The sequence below is a fragment of the Triticum dicoccoides genome, chromosome 3A, assembly GCF_002162155.2.
Source record: "Triticum dicoccoides isolate Atlit2015 ecotype Zavitan chromosome 3A, WEW_v2.0, whole genome shotgun sequence".
NCBI lineage: Eukaryota > Viridiplantae > Streptophyta > Magnoliopsida > Poales > Poaceae > Triticum > Triticum dicoccoides.
Genome location: NC_041384.1, coordinates 526,787,079 through 526,805,495, shown reverse-complemented (window position 1 = coordinate 526,805,495; position 18,417 = coordinate 526,787,079). Strand labels below are relative to the sequence as shown.

The window sequence follows — 18,417 nt, the reverse complement described above, 5'->3', positions numbered from 1 at the left end:
AAAGCCGGCCAAGAAACCGGACGAAAAAACCGAACCGGGAGCATGGGTTTTTTCCCTTTTCTGTAAGAGGCACGCCGTGTCTCTCACGAAATTATAACCGTGCCTGTTGCGGAAACAAAACCGTAACTCTTACCAAAAAAAAAGAGAAAACGTGATTTTTTTTTGTTTCCGAGGAGTCACGCTGATTCCATTTTATTGTGCTCCTCGTGCCACACGCTTCGCCGCGGGAGCGCGTCCTGGGGCGATTTGGCTGGAGGATAAAACACCACGGAGCGGTTCCCGGTTCAGTGGTGCTGCGAGAAACTCGTCCTCCTGTTGGAATGCCACACCTGCAAGCGCTCCAGCAGAGCAAGCTAGTCCACATGGCCAGGCTGCTCCTCCTCCTCCTCCTCCTCGTGGTCGTCGACCTGGCCTTCGGCTCGCCGGCGGCAGCGTACGAGCGGCGGCGGAACGCCATCACGCACGTCAAAGGGTTCGATGGCCCTCTGCCTTTCTACCTGGAGACGGGGTACGTGGAGGTGGACGACACGCACGGCACGGAGCTCTTTTACTACTTCATCCAGTCGGAGCGCAGCCCGAGGGAGGACCCCCTCATCCTGTGGATCACCGGCGGCCCCGGCTGCTCCGCGCTCTCCGGCCTCTTCTTCGAGATCGGCCCTCTCAAATTCGACGTGGCCGGCTACACCGAAGGGTTCCCAACCCTCGTCTACTTCGAGGACTCGTGGACCAAGGTGAGCAACGTCATTTTCCTCGACGCGCCCGTCGGCACGGGCTTCTCCTACGCGCGGGAGGAGCAGGGCCTCAACGTCAGCCTCACCGGCACCGGCGCGCAGCTCTGGGTATTCCTCGAGAAGTGGATCGCCGACCACCCCGAGTTCGCCTCCAACCCGCTCTACATCGGCGGCGACTCCTACTCCGGCTACCTCGTGCCGGTCACCGCGCTCGAGATCGCCAACCATAATGATGCCGGCGACGCAAGCGGAGGACCCAAGCTGAACCTGCAGGGCTACCTGGTGGGCAACCCTGGCACGGACGACAGGTACGACACCCCGGGCAAGGTGCCTTTCATGCACGGCATGGGGCTCATCTCCGACGAGCTCTACGAGGCGGCGCAGGTCAGCTGCAGCCGGGACGACTTCGTCACGCCGAGCAACGCGCGGTGCGCCAACGCTCTCGACGCCATCAACCTGGTCACCACCGACATCAACCCCGTGCACATCCTGGAGCCCTTTTGCGGCCTCGCGCTGCGAGACCCCGGCGGCGCCACCGTCTTCACGAAGACGGCAAGGCTGCTGCTCCAGGACAACCTGCAGCACAGGCTGGCCCTCCCCGTGGAGTGCCGGGACAACGGGTACCGGCTGTCGTACATCTGGTCGGACGACGCGGAGGTGAGGGAGACGCTGGGCATCCGCGACGGCTCCATCGGCGCGTGGAGCCGGTGCACCACGCTGTCGCATTTCCGGCACGACGTGCGAAGCACAGTACCGTACCACGTCAACTTGACGCGCCGGGGCTACCGAGCGCTGGTGTACAACGGTGACCACGACCTGGACTTCACCTTCGTGGGCACGCAGGCATGGATCAGGACGATGGGCTACCCCGTGGTGGCGCCCTGGAGGCCGTGGTACTCCAAGCAGCAGGTCGCGGGGTTCACGACGGAGTACGCCCACAACCTCACCTACGCCACCGTCAAGGGCGCCGGGCACACCGCGCCGGAGTACCGCCCCAAGGAGTGCCTTGACATGCTTGACAGATGGACCTCGCCAGCCGGCAAGCTCTGACTCCGCCCCATTGCGAACACGCATTTCGTGGATGAATATTTCATTTCACAAAACATCTTAGTACTAATGTGTAAGTCAAATGGCTCGCGTGTGTGTGTGCTATTTCAAAAAAACAAAATGGCTCGTGTGTCGACTTAGAAATAGTTGCTTCACATGTGTGCATAATAGAAATAGCAAAATCAAGTGATCAATGGTCAAATATGCTTGGAGTCCGATGTCTGACCAGTATATGGCATTATTGTAGTGGTTAGCCATCCACTTCATGTGTACACGTTTTGAAATCAAATCTAAGTACAGTACTTTGGAAAATAAAGTTGGACCAATAGAAGGCATTACCGTAGCGACAGGGGGTAGAGGTTTGTTACCAACACGCATGTTTTGGTTTTTATTTGATTTGATTTTACTGAGACTGTCACACTCCTAGAGCATCTCCAGCCGCGCCTTCAACATGCCCTCTCAGACGACTTTTTCGGCGCCGGCGCCGAATAAACGTCTCAGTCGCGTCCGCAGAACACCGAAATTCACCGGTTCAGCCCGTTTTTGGGTCCGGCGACCGCAGGCCGAACCCGGCGCACTGGAGGGCGCTCGGGGGCTCCGGCACAAGGGAAAAGCACGGCTGGCCCACACCGTCAGGCGAAAAGTCAAGTATTTCTTCCCGACTCGCCTTCCACCCCCACCCCTCCCCCGCGCGCGCGCGTGCGCGCTCGGCCGCCAACAGCTGTATCCCGGCGCCGCCCACCGCCCGCCACCGCCAGATAGCCCATTTCCGCCGAAAAAAGAACAGAGGTTTCGCCGCGGCAACCCCTCCGCCAGCAGCTGGGCGTTTTTTCCGCCGTTTCTGGTACGCGCCCACCGCGCCCGTAAGGTGTTCGGTGATTTGCCTGCCTAGGCAATGGACTCGGAGGACGAGGAAGCGCTCGCCGCGCTGCTAGAGAAGGAAGCCGAGGCCGACGTCCAGGAAGAGGAACACCTCATGGTGCTCGCCGCCCTGCTAGCGAGCAATGAAAAGCCGCGGCGAGGTGGCTCGGCGCCGGGGCGGATGAAAGCAAAGAACCAGCACCGTCTCGAAGGCTACTGCATGCTCTACTCCGACTACTTCACCGACAGAACATTTCGGCGCTGTTATCGGATGAGCCAAAAGCTCTTCCTCAGGATTGTGAATTCCATCCGGGAGTTCGACATGTACTTCAAGTGCAAGAAGGATTGCACCGGCAAACTTGGATTCACCTCGATCTAGAAGTGCACGACATCGATGAGGATGCTTGCATACGGAGCTCCCGGTGATTCACTCGACGACTATGGGCGCATGGCCGAGTCCACCACCATTAAGTGTTTCTACAAGTTCTGTCGGGCAGTGGTGGCAGTGTTTGGACCGCAATACTTGCGTACACCCAATGCGGAAGACACTGCTCGAACCCTAGCACAGAATGCAGCAAGAGGATTTCATGGGATGCTTGGAAGCATCGACTACATGCATTGGAAATGGAAGAACTGTTCATTTGCTTGGCAGGGGATGTACAAGGGCGCCAAAGGCAGTTGCAGTGTAGTACTTGAGGCGGTGGCCACACAGGACCTCTGGATTTGGCACTCCTTCTTTGGTATGCCAAGAACTCACAATGACATCAACGTGTTGCAGTGCTCCCCTGTCTTTGCCAAGCTTGTTGAAGGTCATTCTCCTCCGCTGAACTTCGAGGTCAATGGACGGCACTACAACAAGGGGTACTACATAGCTGATGGCATCTATCCGAGATGGTCTACATTTGTGAAGACTATCTCAAACATTGTGCCATAAGGCAAGAAGTCCCACTTTGCCAAGGTGCAGGAGGCTTGCCGGAAGGATGTCGAGCGAGCATTTGGTGTGCTCCAATCTCGATTTGCCGTTGTCCGGTACCCTGCTCAGACATGGTCGAAAGATCAAATGTGGGAGATCATGACTTGATGTGTCATCTTGCACAACATGATCAACGAGAGCGAGCAGGAAGAGCCAGTGTTTGACACTGAACCATACTACAGGCAGGGTCCTCTAACCGAAGTTGATCACCAGCTACCGGTAACCTGGACTGCCTACCTCAGTATGCGTCAGGAGATCCGAGACCCACAGGTGCATCATCAATTGCAGCAGGATCTAGTGGAGCACCTATGGAGGCTCAAGGGCGACGCCTGGCGTGACGTATGATGAAATATGAGTTTTTTTGTTGAACTATATAATTTATATTGAACTATTTGTTCTTGCACTATTTTGTTGAACTATTTGATTTTCTGTGATGAACTATGTGATAAAAATATTTATGTTAAGAATTCAATGCCGAACCACGACGAACCACGCCGAATATGAGTTGATTCTTGCCCATATGAGGCCTTTATTCGCCGAAAGTGGGCCGAAAACTGGGCCAATATCGGCGCCTGGGGGCGACGGCTGGACGCCCAACCGCCCCCAGCGCCGATTGTACCGTCGGCTCGCCCCTAGGTGACGATTTTTATGCCTCCTGTGGGGGCCAACGGCTGGAGATGCTCTTATTGTGCTAGCCAAGATATGTCAAGAATGCGACACCTCTATACCTTGCAGGTTCCTCTCAAATCGTTAACTCATGCGAGCAGAAAAATAGGCAGAACAAAAAGAAGAGGTCGCTATCCTAAAACCGAACGAAGTGTCGCATGGATGTCACACAAGGACCCTCTCTCAAGCAGGCGTCCGAGAAAGATTTCTACAAAACCCTTGGAACTGTGTGCCCACCAAGACACCATTCTCGCCCCTGTCATGTCAAGACTTGGTTGTTATTCAAATTCAAACACACCGCATGGTTCAAATGAAGAAAATAACATGATAAAAGCAAGACTACAGAGTGTTATGGAGATGTTAGTGATGCTCAACAAGATCATGTTGGAGCTAGGTATAAACTTCTTGGTTCTCGATCCTACGACGCACTTCGAGGAATGCCTAGATCCTATTAGGACCATGCTCTCGCTCAACAAGGATTTCCATTGGTGATGTACCGAATGTTCCCAAACATGTGTCTCTCATATTCAATGATCATGTTATGCAAGATGATGCAACTAGTCATGATTTGCCATAGAACTTTGGAGTTCCAATACTCAGCAGGGCCACCAGCGATTGCAAAGCACTCCTAAAGCACACCAAAAGCTCTCTCCACGTCCTTTCTAGTTGACTCTTGACGTGTTGCAAGGTGATAACTTTTGCTACCTTTTAAACGCGGAAATGTTTTGACAAATGTGAATCATGGAGGATAGATGTCACCTGCAAGGTAGTAAACCATCATGTACTCATGACCATTGGTTGTATTGTTGCAAGGAGGAGCATCTCCGACAACAAGCCTAGCAAACAATGGTGATCTCAATAGCACATTCAGGTCATTGTGAGAGCCAGGAAATCCAAAGAATGAATGCCAGATACATAGATCCTCTGATGCAACGTCCTCAAGAATGATCGTTGGATCATTGAAGTGGCCTTTGTACTGACCTTTCCATCATGTTGGACAATTCTTCCATGTCCAGAGCATGCAGTCAACTGATCCTCTCGGTGTCTTCCTCGCTGGGTGCCCTCAAGTACTCCAGCCCAAAGACATCAAGCACTTCTTTTGTGCCCATATGCTAGAACTGGAACAGCCGCAATACACTTCATCAAAGGGCTCACACTTATCTCTCGCATGCATTCCTTCTAAGCTTGAACCGATCATCATACTTCTCCATGGCTTTTGGAATGGTGAGAAAGAGACTTGTGTGCATCCGAAAGAGGTGGCGAAAATACTTCTTTGAATAGGTTAGATTAGGGTCAAAATAATCTCTCATAATCTTGGCCTGACCCTCGGCTATTCACGATTGAGTTATATGTGGCAAAATTGCGAACATCTCCTCAGGCGCCAAATATCATCGTTGAAAATCATGCCAACGACAATTTGGAAGTCATTATCATCTTCTTCCTTCACGGGATGACGATGAGTCCTCGAAGATAATCTCTCTCATCTTCTTCATCTTCAATTGAAACAATGCGGTGCAATTCAATTGGACAAAACAAAATGAGACAAAAAATACTCACCTAGGCAAAACGTCGAACACTTGCAAGGCGGTGGTGCTCTACGGGCCGGCCAGTGTTGAGCCCAAACTAGCGAGCGGTAAGGCGTGGGGATGACCGACAAAGGTGCGCAACACAGTGAGATGCCGAGTAGACAACGAGGAAGAAGATCCGAGGCGATTTTTGATGAAAGGGTTGACGCGATGACATTTCATCTCATCTCAGGCGACTACGACGGTCGGCGAATAGCTCGGACTCTGGCAGAAAAGCAGTGAGGGCCAAGGGAGGCAATGAGGTAAAGGTGGGTACTTGCTAGCGCCGATGTAGTGGGGCTTGGGGTTGGAAAATTCGGCACAAAGTTTACTTGGCTGCCTCGAGGTCGAGTGTTTTTTAGGCGCCTACGGGGCTGAGGAGTAATTTTTTTACTTCACTATTCGGTTCACGACTTTGGCTAGGTGTCGGTTTGAGGAGTAACTGGAAATTTTACTCCTATAACCGGATTTAGGGGATCGACTAGAGATGCTCTTAGGCTTTGGAACACGGTCATTGAGAAATTCTACATTGTTGACATGGACACTTCCTTATGGCATTTGGTGGACCCCGTCGAGGATTGATAGCAAGTACAAGCGCGGTGGGCACCCCCAACAAAAAAGCCGAACATCTACACTGTTATTGATCATCGAGCCATTTACATGCAACTAGTGAAGGAAATATGCCCTAGAGGCAATAATAAAGTTGTCATTTATATTTCCTTATATCATGATAAATGTTTATTATTCATGCTAGAATTGTATTAACCGGAAACTTAGTACATGTGAATACATGGACAAACAGAGTGTCACTAGTTTGCCTCTACTTGACTAGCTCGTTGAATCAATAATGGTTATGTTTCCTAACCATAGACATGAGTTGTCATTTGATTAACGGGATCACATCATTAGAGAATGATGTGATTGACTACACTCATCCGTTAGCTTAGCATGATGATCGTTTAGTTTGTTGTTATTGCTTTCTCTATAACTTATACATGTTCCTATGATTATGAGATCATGCAACTCCCGAATACCGGAGGAACACTTTGTGTGCTACCAAATGTCACAACGTAACTGGGTGATTATAAAGGTGCTCTATAGGTGTATCCGATGGTGTTTGTTGAGTTGGCATGGATCGAGATTAGGATTTGTCACTCCGATTGTCGGAGAGGTATCTTTGGGCCCTCTCGGTAATGCACATCAATATAAGCCTTGCAAGCAATGTGACTAATGAGTTAGTTGCGGGATAATGCATTACGGAGCGAGTAAAGAGACTTGCTGGTAACGAGATTGAACTTGGTATTGAGATACTGACGATCGAATCTCGGGCAAGTAACATACCGATGACAAAGGGAACAACGTATATCGTCATGCGGTTTGACCGATAAAGATCTTCATAGAATATGTGGGAGCCAATATGAACATCCAGGTTCCGCTATTGGTTATTGACCGGAGACGTGTCTCGGTCTTGTCTACAAAGTTCTCGAACCCGTAGGGTCCGCACGCTTAACGTTCGGTGACGATCGGTATTATGCGTTTATGTGTTTTTGATGTATCGAAGGTAGTTCGGAGTCCCATATGTGATCATGGACATGAGGAGGAGTCTCAAAATGGTCGAGACATAAAGATCGATATATTGGATGACTATGTTTGGACATCGGGAAGGTTTCGAGAGAGTTCGGGCATATACCGGAGTATCGGGGGTTACCGGAACCCACCGGGGAGTCAATGGGCCTTAATGGACCATAGTGGAAAGGAGGAGGAGGCAGCCAAGGTGGAGGCATGCCCCGCCCAAGCCCAATCCAAATTGGGAGGGGGGGCGGCCCCCCTTTCCTTCTCTCCTTCGCACCCTTCCTTTCCTTTCCTACTCCAACTAGGGAAGGGGGAATCCTACTCCCACCGGGAGTAGACTCCCCCCTTTGGCGCGCCTAGGAGGCCGGCCCTCTCCCCCTCCCCCACTCCTTTATATACGGGGGAGGGGGCACCCCATAGACACACAAGTTGATCATTGATCCCTTAGCCGTGTGTGGTGCCCGCCTCCACCATAATCCACCTCGGTCATATCATCGTAGTGCTTAGGCGAAGCCTTGCGATGGTAGCATCATCATCACCGTCATCACGCCGTCGTGCTGACGAAGCTCTCCCTCGACACTCAGCTGGATCGAGAGTTTGTGGGACGTCACCGAGCCGAACGTGTGCAGATCGCGGAGGTGTCGTACTTTCGGCACTAGGATCGGTCGATCGTGAAGACATACGACTATATCAATCGCGTTGTCATAACGCTTCTGCTTACTGTCTATGAGGGTACGTAGACAACACTCTCCCGTCTCGTTGCTATGCATCACCATGATCTTGTGTGTGCGTAGATTTTTTTTTAAAATTACTATGTTCCCTAACAGTGATATCAGAGCCAGGTTTATGCGTAGATGTTATATGCATGAGTAAAACACAAAGGAGTTGTGGGCGTGGGTATATACAGATTGCTTGTCGTCACTAGTTGTTTCTTGATTTGGCGGTGTTGTTGGATGAAGCGGCCCAGACCGACATTACGCGTACGCTTAAGCGAGACTGGTTCTACTGACGTGCTTCGCACACAGGTGGCTGGTGGGTGTCAGTTTCTCCAACTTTAGTTGAACCGGATTCAATGAACAGGGTTCTTTCTGAAGATCAAAAGAAATCACTATACCGCGTTGTGGTTTTTTGATGCGTAGGTAAGAACGGTTCTTGCTCAGCTCGTAGCAGCCACATAAAACTTACAACAACAAAGTAGATGATGTCTAACTTGTTTTTGTAGGGCATGTTGTGATGTGATATGGTCAAGACATGATGCTAAATTTTATTGTATGAGATGATCATGTTTTGTAACACAGTTATCGGCAACTGGCAGGAGCCATATGGTTGTCGCTTTATTGTATGAAATGCAATCGCCATGTAATTGCTTTACTTTATCACTAAGCGGTAGCGATAGTCGTAGAAGCAATAGTTGGTGAGATGACAACGATGCTTCGATGGAGATCAAGGTGTCAAGCCGGTGACGATGGTGATCATGATGGTGCTTTGGAGATGGAGATCAAAAGGCACAAGATGATGATGGCCATATCATATCACTTCTATTGATTGCATGTGATGTTTATCCTTTATGCATCTTATTTTCCTTAGTTCGGCGGTAGCATTATAAGATGATCTCTCACTAAATTTCAAGGTATAAGTGTTCTCCGCACCGTTGCTATAGTTCGTCGTGCCGAGACACCATGTGATGATCAAGTGTGATAAGCTCTACGTTCACATACAACGGGTGCAAGCCAGTTTTGCACACGCAGAATACTCATGTTAAACTTGACGAGCCTAGCATATGCAGATATGGCCTCGAAACACTCAGACCGAAAGGTCGAGCATGAATCATATAGTAGATATGATCAACATAGTGATGTTCACCATTGAAAACTACTCCATCTCACGTGATGATCGGACATGGTTTAGTTAATATGGATCACGTGATCACTTAGATGATTAGAGAGATGTCTATCTAAGTGGGAGTTAAAGTAATTTTATTAATTGAACTTTAATTTATCATGAACTTAGTACCTGATAGTATTTTGCATTTCTATGTTGTTGTAGATAGACGGCCCGTGTTGTTGTTCCGTTGAATTTTAATGCGTTCCTAGAGAAATCTAAGTTGAAAGATGATGGTAGCAATGATACGTCTCCAACGTATCTATAATTTTTGATTGTTCCATGCTATTATATTATCAACCTTGGATGTTTTATATGCATTTATATGCTATTTTATATGATTTTTGGGACTAACCTATTAACCTAGAGCCCAATGCCAGTTTCTGTTTTTTCCTTGTTTTTGAGTATCGCAGAAAAGGAAAACCAAACAGAGTCCAATTGACCTGAAATTTCACCGAAGATTATTTCTGGACCAGAAGAAGCCCACTGAGTATCGGAGATGGGCCAGAAGAGTCCCGAGGCACCCACGAGGGTTGGGGCGTGCCCTACCCCCTGGGCGCGCCCCCTACCTCGTGGCTACCTCGGAGACCCCCCTGACTTGTCCCAGACGCCAACACCTCTTATATATACCCAAACTTCCAGAACATAACCTAGATCGAGAGTTCCACCGCCGCAAGCCTCTATAGCCACCGAAAACCAATCTAGACCCGTTCCGGCACCCTGCCGGAGGGGGGAATCCTTCTCCGGTGGCCATCTTCATCATCCTGGCGCCCTCCATGACGAGGATGGAGTAGTTCACCCACGGGGCTGAGGGTATGTGCCAGTAGCTATGTGTTTGATCTATCTCTCTCGTGTTCTTGATTCGGCACGATCTTGATGTATCGTGAGCTTTGCCATTATAGTTGGATCTTATGATGTTTCTCCCCCTCCACTCTCTTGTGATGGATTGAGTTTTCCCTTTGAAGTTATCTTATCATATTGAGTCTTTAAGGATTTGAGAACACTTGATGTATGTATTGCATGTGCTTATCTGTGGTGACAATGGGATATTCATGTGACCCACTTGATATATGTTTTGGTGATCAACTTGCGAGTTCCGTGACCTCGTGAACTTATGCATAGGGTTTGGCACACGTTTTTGTCTTGACTCTCCGGTAGAAACTTTTGGGCACTCTTTGAAGTTCTTAGTGTTGGTTGAATAGATGAATTTGAGATTGTGTGATGCATATCGTATAATCATACCCACGGATACTTGAGGTGACATTGGAGTATGTAGGTGACATTAGGGTTTTGGTTGATTTGTGTCCTAAGGTGTTATTCTAGTACGAACTCTAGGACAGATTGAACGGAAAGAATAGCTTCATGTTATTTTACTACGGAATCTTGAATAGATCGATCAGAAAGGATAACTTTGAGGTGGTTTCGTACCCTACAATAATCTCTTCGTTTGTTCTCCGCTATTAGTGACTTTGGAGTGACTCTTTGTTGCATGTTGAGGGATAGTTATATGATCCAGTTATGTTATTATTGTTGAGAGAACTTGCACTAGTGAAAGTATGAACCCTAGGCCTTGTTTGAACGCATTGCAATACCATTTATGCTCACTTTTATCATTAGTTACCTTGCTGTTTTTATATTTTCAGATTACAAAAACCTTTATCTACCATCCATATTGCACTTGTATCACCATCTCTTCGCCGAACTAGTGCACCTATACAATTTACCATTGTATTGGGTGTGGTGGGGACATAAGAGACTCTTTGCTATTTGGTTGCAGGGTTGTTTGAGAGAGACCATCTTCATCCTACGCCTCCCACGGATTGATAAACCTTAGGTCATCCACTTGAGGGAAATTTGCTACTGTCCTACAAACCTCTGCACTTGGAGGCCCAACAACGTCTACAAGAAGAAGGTTGTGTAGTAGACATCAAGCTCTTTTCTGGCGCCGTTGCCGGGGAGGTTAGCGCTTGAAGGTATATCTTTAGATCTTGCAATCGAATCTTTTTGTTTCTTGTTTTATCACTAGTTTAGTCTATAAAAGAAAATTACAAAAAATGGAATTGAGGGTACCTCATATGCTTCATCTTTTTAATATCTTTCATGAAAATAGGGATTCCGGTAATTGTGCCAAAATGCTAGAAGAAGAATGCACTAAAATGTTTGGCACTAAATCTTTGAATGATGAGAATGATTGCAATGTTGTTAGTATGAATCCTTTGAATATACATGATGCCAATGATATGCAAATCCACAAGCTTGGGGAAGCTATGTTTGATGAAGATGATATTTTTTGTCTCCCAAGTTTTGATGAGCAAATTTATTATGATGATAGCATGCCTCCTATTTATGATGATTATATTGATGAAAGTGGGTTTGGAAGAGTGTCAACTTTAGGAAGTGATGATCCCACTATTTTGGAGGATGTTGAATCTTATTGTGATAATTATAAAAGTGGATTTGGAGAGGTCATGGCTTTATTTAGTAATGATTCCACTATTTTGGAAGAGGTTCCAATTGATTATGAGAACAAAGTTGCTATCTATGATGATTATTGTGATGACTTGTATGCTATTAAGAATAATGATAACCTGGAAACTTGTCATCATGATTTTAGTTTTCAACTGGATTATGCCTCACATGGTAATTATTTTGTTGAGTTTGCTCCCACTATTATTCATGAGAAGAAATTCGCTTATGTGGAGAGTAATAAAATTTATATACTTGTAGATCATGAAAATTATTATGAGGGAGGAATATATGTTTGTAGGAGTTGCAATAATATCAAGTTTCCTCTCTATGTGTTGAAAATCTTGAAGCTATGCTTGTTTTGCCTTCCTAGGCTAGTTGATTATTGTTCCCATAAGTTGTTTGCTCACAAAATCCCTATGCATAGGAATTGGGTTATACTTAAATGTGTTAGTCATATTCTTCATGATGCTCTCTTTATGTTTCAATTCTTATCTTTTATGTGAGCATCATTGAAATCATCATGCCTAGCTAGGGGCGTTAAACGATAGCGCTTGTTGGGAGGCAACCCAATTTTATTTTTGTTCTTTGCTTTTTGCTCCTGTTTAGTAATAAATAATTCATCTAGCCTCTGTTTAGATGTGGTTTTATCTTTTAATTAGTGTTTGTCCCAAGTAGAACCTTTGGGAAGACATGGGTGAAGTCTTTGCGATCTTGCTGTAAAAAACAGAAATTTTTGCGCTCATGAGATTAGCTGCCATTTTTTTACTGAAGATTGCGTTTAGGTTGATTCTTTTTGTAGATGATTAATAGACAAATTCCTCAGGTCCACCAATTTATTTCAGAATTTTTGGAGTGATATAAGTATTCGAAATTTCCATATTACTACAGACTGTTCTGTTTTTGATAGATTCTGTTTTCTACGTGTTGTTTGCTTATTTTGATGAATCTATGAGTAGTATCGGAGGGTATGAACCATAGAGAATTTGGAATACAGTAGATATTACACCAATATGAATTTAGAATGAGTTCACAACAGTACCAAAAGTGGTGATTTATTTTCTTATACTAACGGAGCTTACGAGTTTTCTGTTAAGTTTTGTGTTGTGAAGTTTTCAAGTTTTGGGTAAAGATTCGATGGACTATGGAATAAGGAGCGGAAAGAGCCTAAGCTTGGGGATGCCCCGGAAGGCATCCCCTCTTTCGTCTTCATTCGTCGGTAACTTTACTTGGAGCTATATTTTTATTCACCACATGATATGTGTTTTGCTTGGAGCGTCATTTTATTTTATTTTGTTTTGCTTGCTGTTTCAATAATATACCAAGATCTGGAATTCTTAAATGTTAGAGAGTCTTCACATAGTTGCATAATTATTCGACTACTCATTGATCTTCTCTTATATATTTCGGAGTAGTTTGTCATTTGCTCTAGTGCTTCACTTATATCCTTTTAGAGCACGGCGGTGGTTTTATTTTGAAGAAATAGATGAACTCTCATGCTTCACTTATATTATTTTTAGAGTCTTGTAGAACAGCATGGTAATTTGCTTTGGCTATGAAACTAGTCCTAATATGATAGGCATCCAAAATGGGTATAATAAAAACTTTCATATAAAGTGCATTGAATACTATGAGAAGTTCGATACTTGATGATTGTTTTGAGATATGAAGATGGTGATATTAGAGTCATGCTAGTAGAGTAGTTGTTAATTTTAGAGATACTTGTGTTAAAGTTTGTGATTCCCGTAGCATGCACGTATGGTGAACCGTTATGTGATGAAGTCGGAGCATGATTTATTTTTTGATTGTCTTCCTTATGAGTGGCGGTCGGGGACGAGCGATGGTCTTTTCCTACCAATCTATCCCCCTAGGAGCATGTGCGTAGTACTTTGTTTCGATAATTAATAGATTTTTGCAATAAGTATGTGAGTTCTTTATGACTAATGTTGAGTCCATGGATTGTACGCACTCTCACCCTTCCACCAGTGCTAGCCTCTCTAATACCGCGCACCTTTCGCCGGTATCATACACCCACCATTACCTTCCTCAAAACAGTCATACCTACCTATTATGGCATTTCCATAGCCATTCCGACGTATATTGCCATGCAACTTTCCACCGTTCCATTTATTATGACACACTCCATCATTGTCATATTGCTTTGCATGATCCTGTAGTTGACATTGTATTTGTAGCAAAGCCACCATTCATAATTTTTTCATACATGTCACTCTTGATTCACTGCACATCCCGGTACACCGCCAGAGGCATTCATATAGAGTCGTAACATGTCACTCTTGATTCACTGCACATCCCGGTACACCGCCGGAGGCATTCATATAGAGTCATATTTTGTTCTAAGTATTGAGTTGTAATTCTTAAGTTGTAAGTAAATAAAAGTGTGATGATCTTCATTATTAGAGCATTGCCCCATGTGAGGAAAAAAATAGAAAGGCCAAAAAGAGAGAAGGCTAAAAAATGAGAGAAAAAGAGAGAAGGGGCAATGCTACTATCCTTTTACCACACTTGTGCTTCAAAGTAGCACCATGATCTTCATGATAGAGAGTCTCCTATGTTGTCACTTTCATATACTAGTGGGAATCTTTCATTGTAGAACTTGGCTTGTATATTCCAATGATGGGCTTCCTCAAAATGCCCTAGTGGTGGGAAGGGGCTGATGCCTTCCCACCCACCCAGGTTCAAGGCTTGGTACTTGCAATTTGGGTTTGTTGCACCAATTATGCTGTAGGGGGTTCCCTTACAGTCTTTCTATCAAAAAAAATGCCCTAGGTCTTCATGAGCAAGCGAGTTGGATGCACACCCACTTAGTTTCTTTTTGAGCTTTCATACACTTATAGCTCTAGTGCATCCGTTGCATGGCAATCCCTACTCACTCACATTGATATCTATTGATGGGCATCTCCATAGCCCGTTGATACGCCTAGTTGATGTGAGACTATCTTCTCCTTTTTGTCTTCTCCACAACCACCATTCTATTCCACCTATAATTCTATGTCCATGGCTCACACTCATGTATTGCGTGAAGATTGAAAAAGTTTGAGAACATCAAAAGTATGAAACAATTGCTTGGCTTGTTATCGGGGTTGTGCATGATTTAAATATTTTGTGTGATGAAGATAGAGCATAGCCAGACTATATGATTTTGTAGGGATAGCTTTCTTTGGCCATGTTATTTTGAGAAGACATGATTACTTTGTTTGTATGCTTGAAGTATTATTATTTTTATGTCAATATTAAACTTTTGTCTTTAGGATTTGAATATTCTTGCCACAATAAAGAGAATTCAATGGATAAATATGTTAGGTAGCATTCCACATCAAAAATTATGTTTTTATCATTTACCTACTCGAGGACGAGCAGAAATTAAGCTTGGGGATGTTTGATACGTCTCCAACGTATCTATAATTTTTGATTGTTCCATGCTATTATATTATCAACCTTGGATGTTTTATATGCTATTTTATATGACTTTTGGGACTAACCTATTAACCTAGAGGCCAGTGCTAGTTTCTGTTTTTTTCCTTGTTTTTGAGTATCGCAGAAAAGGAAAACCAAACGGAGTCCAATTGACCTGAAATTTCCGGATATTATTTTTGGACCAGAAGACCCACGGAGTATCGGAGATGGGCCAGAAGAGTCCCGAGGCACCCACGAGGTGGGGGCGCGCCCTACCCTCCTGGGCGCGCCCCCTACCTCGTGGCCGCCTCGGAGACCCCCCTGACTTGTCCCCGACGCCAACACCTCTTATATATACCCAAACTTCCAGAACATAACCTAGATCGGGAGTTCCGCCGCCGCAAGCCTCTATAGCCACCGAAAACCAATCTAGACCCGTTCTGGCACCCTGCCGGAGGGGGGAATCCCTCTCCGGTGGCCATCTTCATCATCCCGGCACTCTCCATGATGAGGAGGGAGTAGTTCACCCTCGGGGCTGAGGGTATGTACCAGTAGCTATGTGTTTGGTCTCTCTCTCTCTCTCTCTCATATTCTTGATTCGCCACGATCTTGATGTATCGCGTGCTTCTCTATTGTAGTTGGATCTTATGATGTTTCTCCCCCACTACTCTCTTGTGATTGATTGAGTTTTCCCTTTGAAGATTTCTTATCGGATTGAGTCTTTAAGGATTTGAGAACACCTGATGTATGTATTGCATGTGCTTATCTGTGGTGACAATGGGATATTCACGTGACCCACTTGACGTATGTTTTGGTGATCAACTTGCGAGTTTCGTGACCTCATGAACTTATGCATAGGGGTTGGCACACGTTTTCATCTTGACTCTCCGATAGAAACTTTGGGGCAATCTTTGAAGTTCTTAGTGTTGGTTGAATAGATGAATCTGAGATTGTGTGATGCATATCGTATAATCATACCCATGGATACTTGAGGTGACATTGGAGTATCTAGGTGACATTAGGGTTTTGGTTGATTTGTGTCTTAAGGTGTTATTCTAGTACGAACTCTAGGATAGATTAAACAGAAAGAATAGCTTTGTGTTATTTTACTATGGACTCTTGAATAGATCGATCAGAAAGGATAACTTTGAGGTGGTTTCGTACCCTACAATAATCTCTTCATTTGTCCTCCGCAATTAGTGACTTTGGAGTGACTCTTTGTTGCATGTTGAGGGATAGTTATATGATCTGATTATGTTATTATTGTTGAGAGAACTCGCACTAGTGAAAGTATGAACCCTAGGCCTTGCTTCAACGCATTGCAATACCGTTTATGCTCACTTTGATCATTAGTTACCTTGTTTTTTTATATTTTCAGATTACAAAAACATTTATCTACCATCCATATTGCACTTGTATCACCGTCTCTTCGCCGAACTAGTGCACCTATACAATTTACCATTGTATTGGCTGTGTTGGGGACACAAGAGACTCTTTGCTATTTGGTTGCATGGTTGTTTGAGAGAGAACATCTTCATCCTACGCCTCCCACGGATTGATAAACCTTAGGTCATCCACTTTAGCGAAATTTTCTACTATCCTACAAACCTCTGCACTTGGAGGCCCAACAATGTCTACAAGAAGAAGGTTGTGTAGTAGACATCAAGCAACTATACAGACTGGGTCCGTAACTTGAGGATTATCCTCATTGTTGCATAGAAGAATTACGTCCTGGAAGCACCGCTAGGTGACAAACCCGCTGCAGGAGCAACACTAGATGTTGTGAACACCTGGCAGAGCAAAGCTGATGACTACTCGATAGTTCGGTGTGCCATGCTTTATGGCTTAGAACCGGGACTTCAACGACGTTTTGAACGTCATGGAGCATATGAGATGTTCTAGGAGTTGAAGTTAATATTTCAAGCAAATGCCCAGATTGAGAGATATGAAATCTCCAATAAGTTCTACAGCTACAAAATGGAGGAGAATAGTTTTGTCAGTGAACATATACTCAGAATGTCTGGGTACCACAACCACTTGACCGAGCTGGGAGTTAATCTTCCTGATGATAGTGTCATTGACAGAGTTCTTCAATCACTGCCACCAAGCTACAAGAGCTTCATGATGAACTATAATATGCAACGGATAGATAAAACGATTCCTGAGCTCTTCGCAATGCTAAAGGCTGCGGAGATAGAAATCAAGAAGGAGCATCAAGTGTTGATGGTCAACAAGACCACTAGTTTCAAGAAAAAGGGTAAAGGGAAGAAGGGGAACTTCAAGAAGAACATCAAGCCAGTTGTTGCTCAAGTGAAGAAACCCAAGTCTGGACCTAAGCCTAAAACTGAGTGCTTCTACTGCAAAGGAACTGGTCATTGGAAGGGAAACTGCCCCAAGTATTTGGCAGAGAAGAAGGATGGCAAAGTGAAAGGTATATTTGATATACATGTTATTGATGTGTACCTTACTAATGCTCGCAGTAGCGCCCATGTATTTGTTACTGGTTCTGTTGCTAATATTTGCAACTCGAAACAGGGGCTACGGATTAAGCGAAGATTGGCTAAGGACGAGGTGACGATGCGCGTGGGAAATGGTTCCAAAGTCGATGTGATCGCCGTCGGCACGCTACCTCTACATCTACCTAGGGGATTAGTTTTAGACCTAAATAACTGTTATTTGGCGCCAACGTTGAGCATGAACATTATATCTAGATCTTGTTTGATGCAAGACATTTATTCATTTAAATCAGAGAATAATGGTTGTTCTATTTATATGAGTAATATATTTTATGGTCATGCACCCTTGATGAGTGGTCTATTTTTACTAAATCTTGATAGTAGTGATACACATGTTCATAGTATTGAAGCCAAAAGATGCAGAGTTGATAATGATAGTGCAACTTATTTCTGGCAATGCTGTTTAGGTCATACTGGTGTAAAGCGCATGAAGAAACTCCATTCTGATGGACTTCTGGAATCACTTGATTATGAATCACTTGGTACTTGCGAACCATGCCTCATGGGCAAGATGACTAAAGCTCCGTTCTCCGGAACAATGGAGCGAGCAAGAGAGTTATTGGAAATCATACATACTGATGTATGTGGTCCAATGGACACTGAGGCTCGCGGCGGATATCGTTATTTTCTCACCTTCATAGATGATTTGAGCAGATATGGGTATATCTACTTAATGAAACATAAGTCTGCAACATTTGAAAAGTTCAAAGAATTACAGAGTG

At 45.1% G+C, this 18,417-nt stretch overlaps 1 protein-coding gene across 1 annotated transcript; it reads left to right on the top strand.

Annotated features, from left to right (window-relative positions):
* The first annotated feature begins 302 nt into the window (after positions 1-302).
* LOC119268987 (serine carboxypeptidase-like 2) lies at positions 303-2,094 on the top strand. The gene has a single exon (XM_037550715.1). It carries the CDS (start codon positions 321-323, stop codon positions 1,779-1,781), a length of 1,461 nt encoding a protein of 486 aa, XP_037406612.1. The 5' UTR covers positions 303-320; the 3' UTR covers positions 1,782-2,094.
* The last annotated feature ends 16,323 nt before the right edge of the window (positions 2,095-18,417 follow it).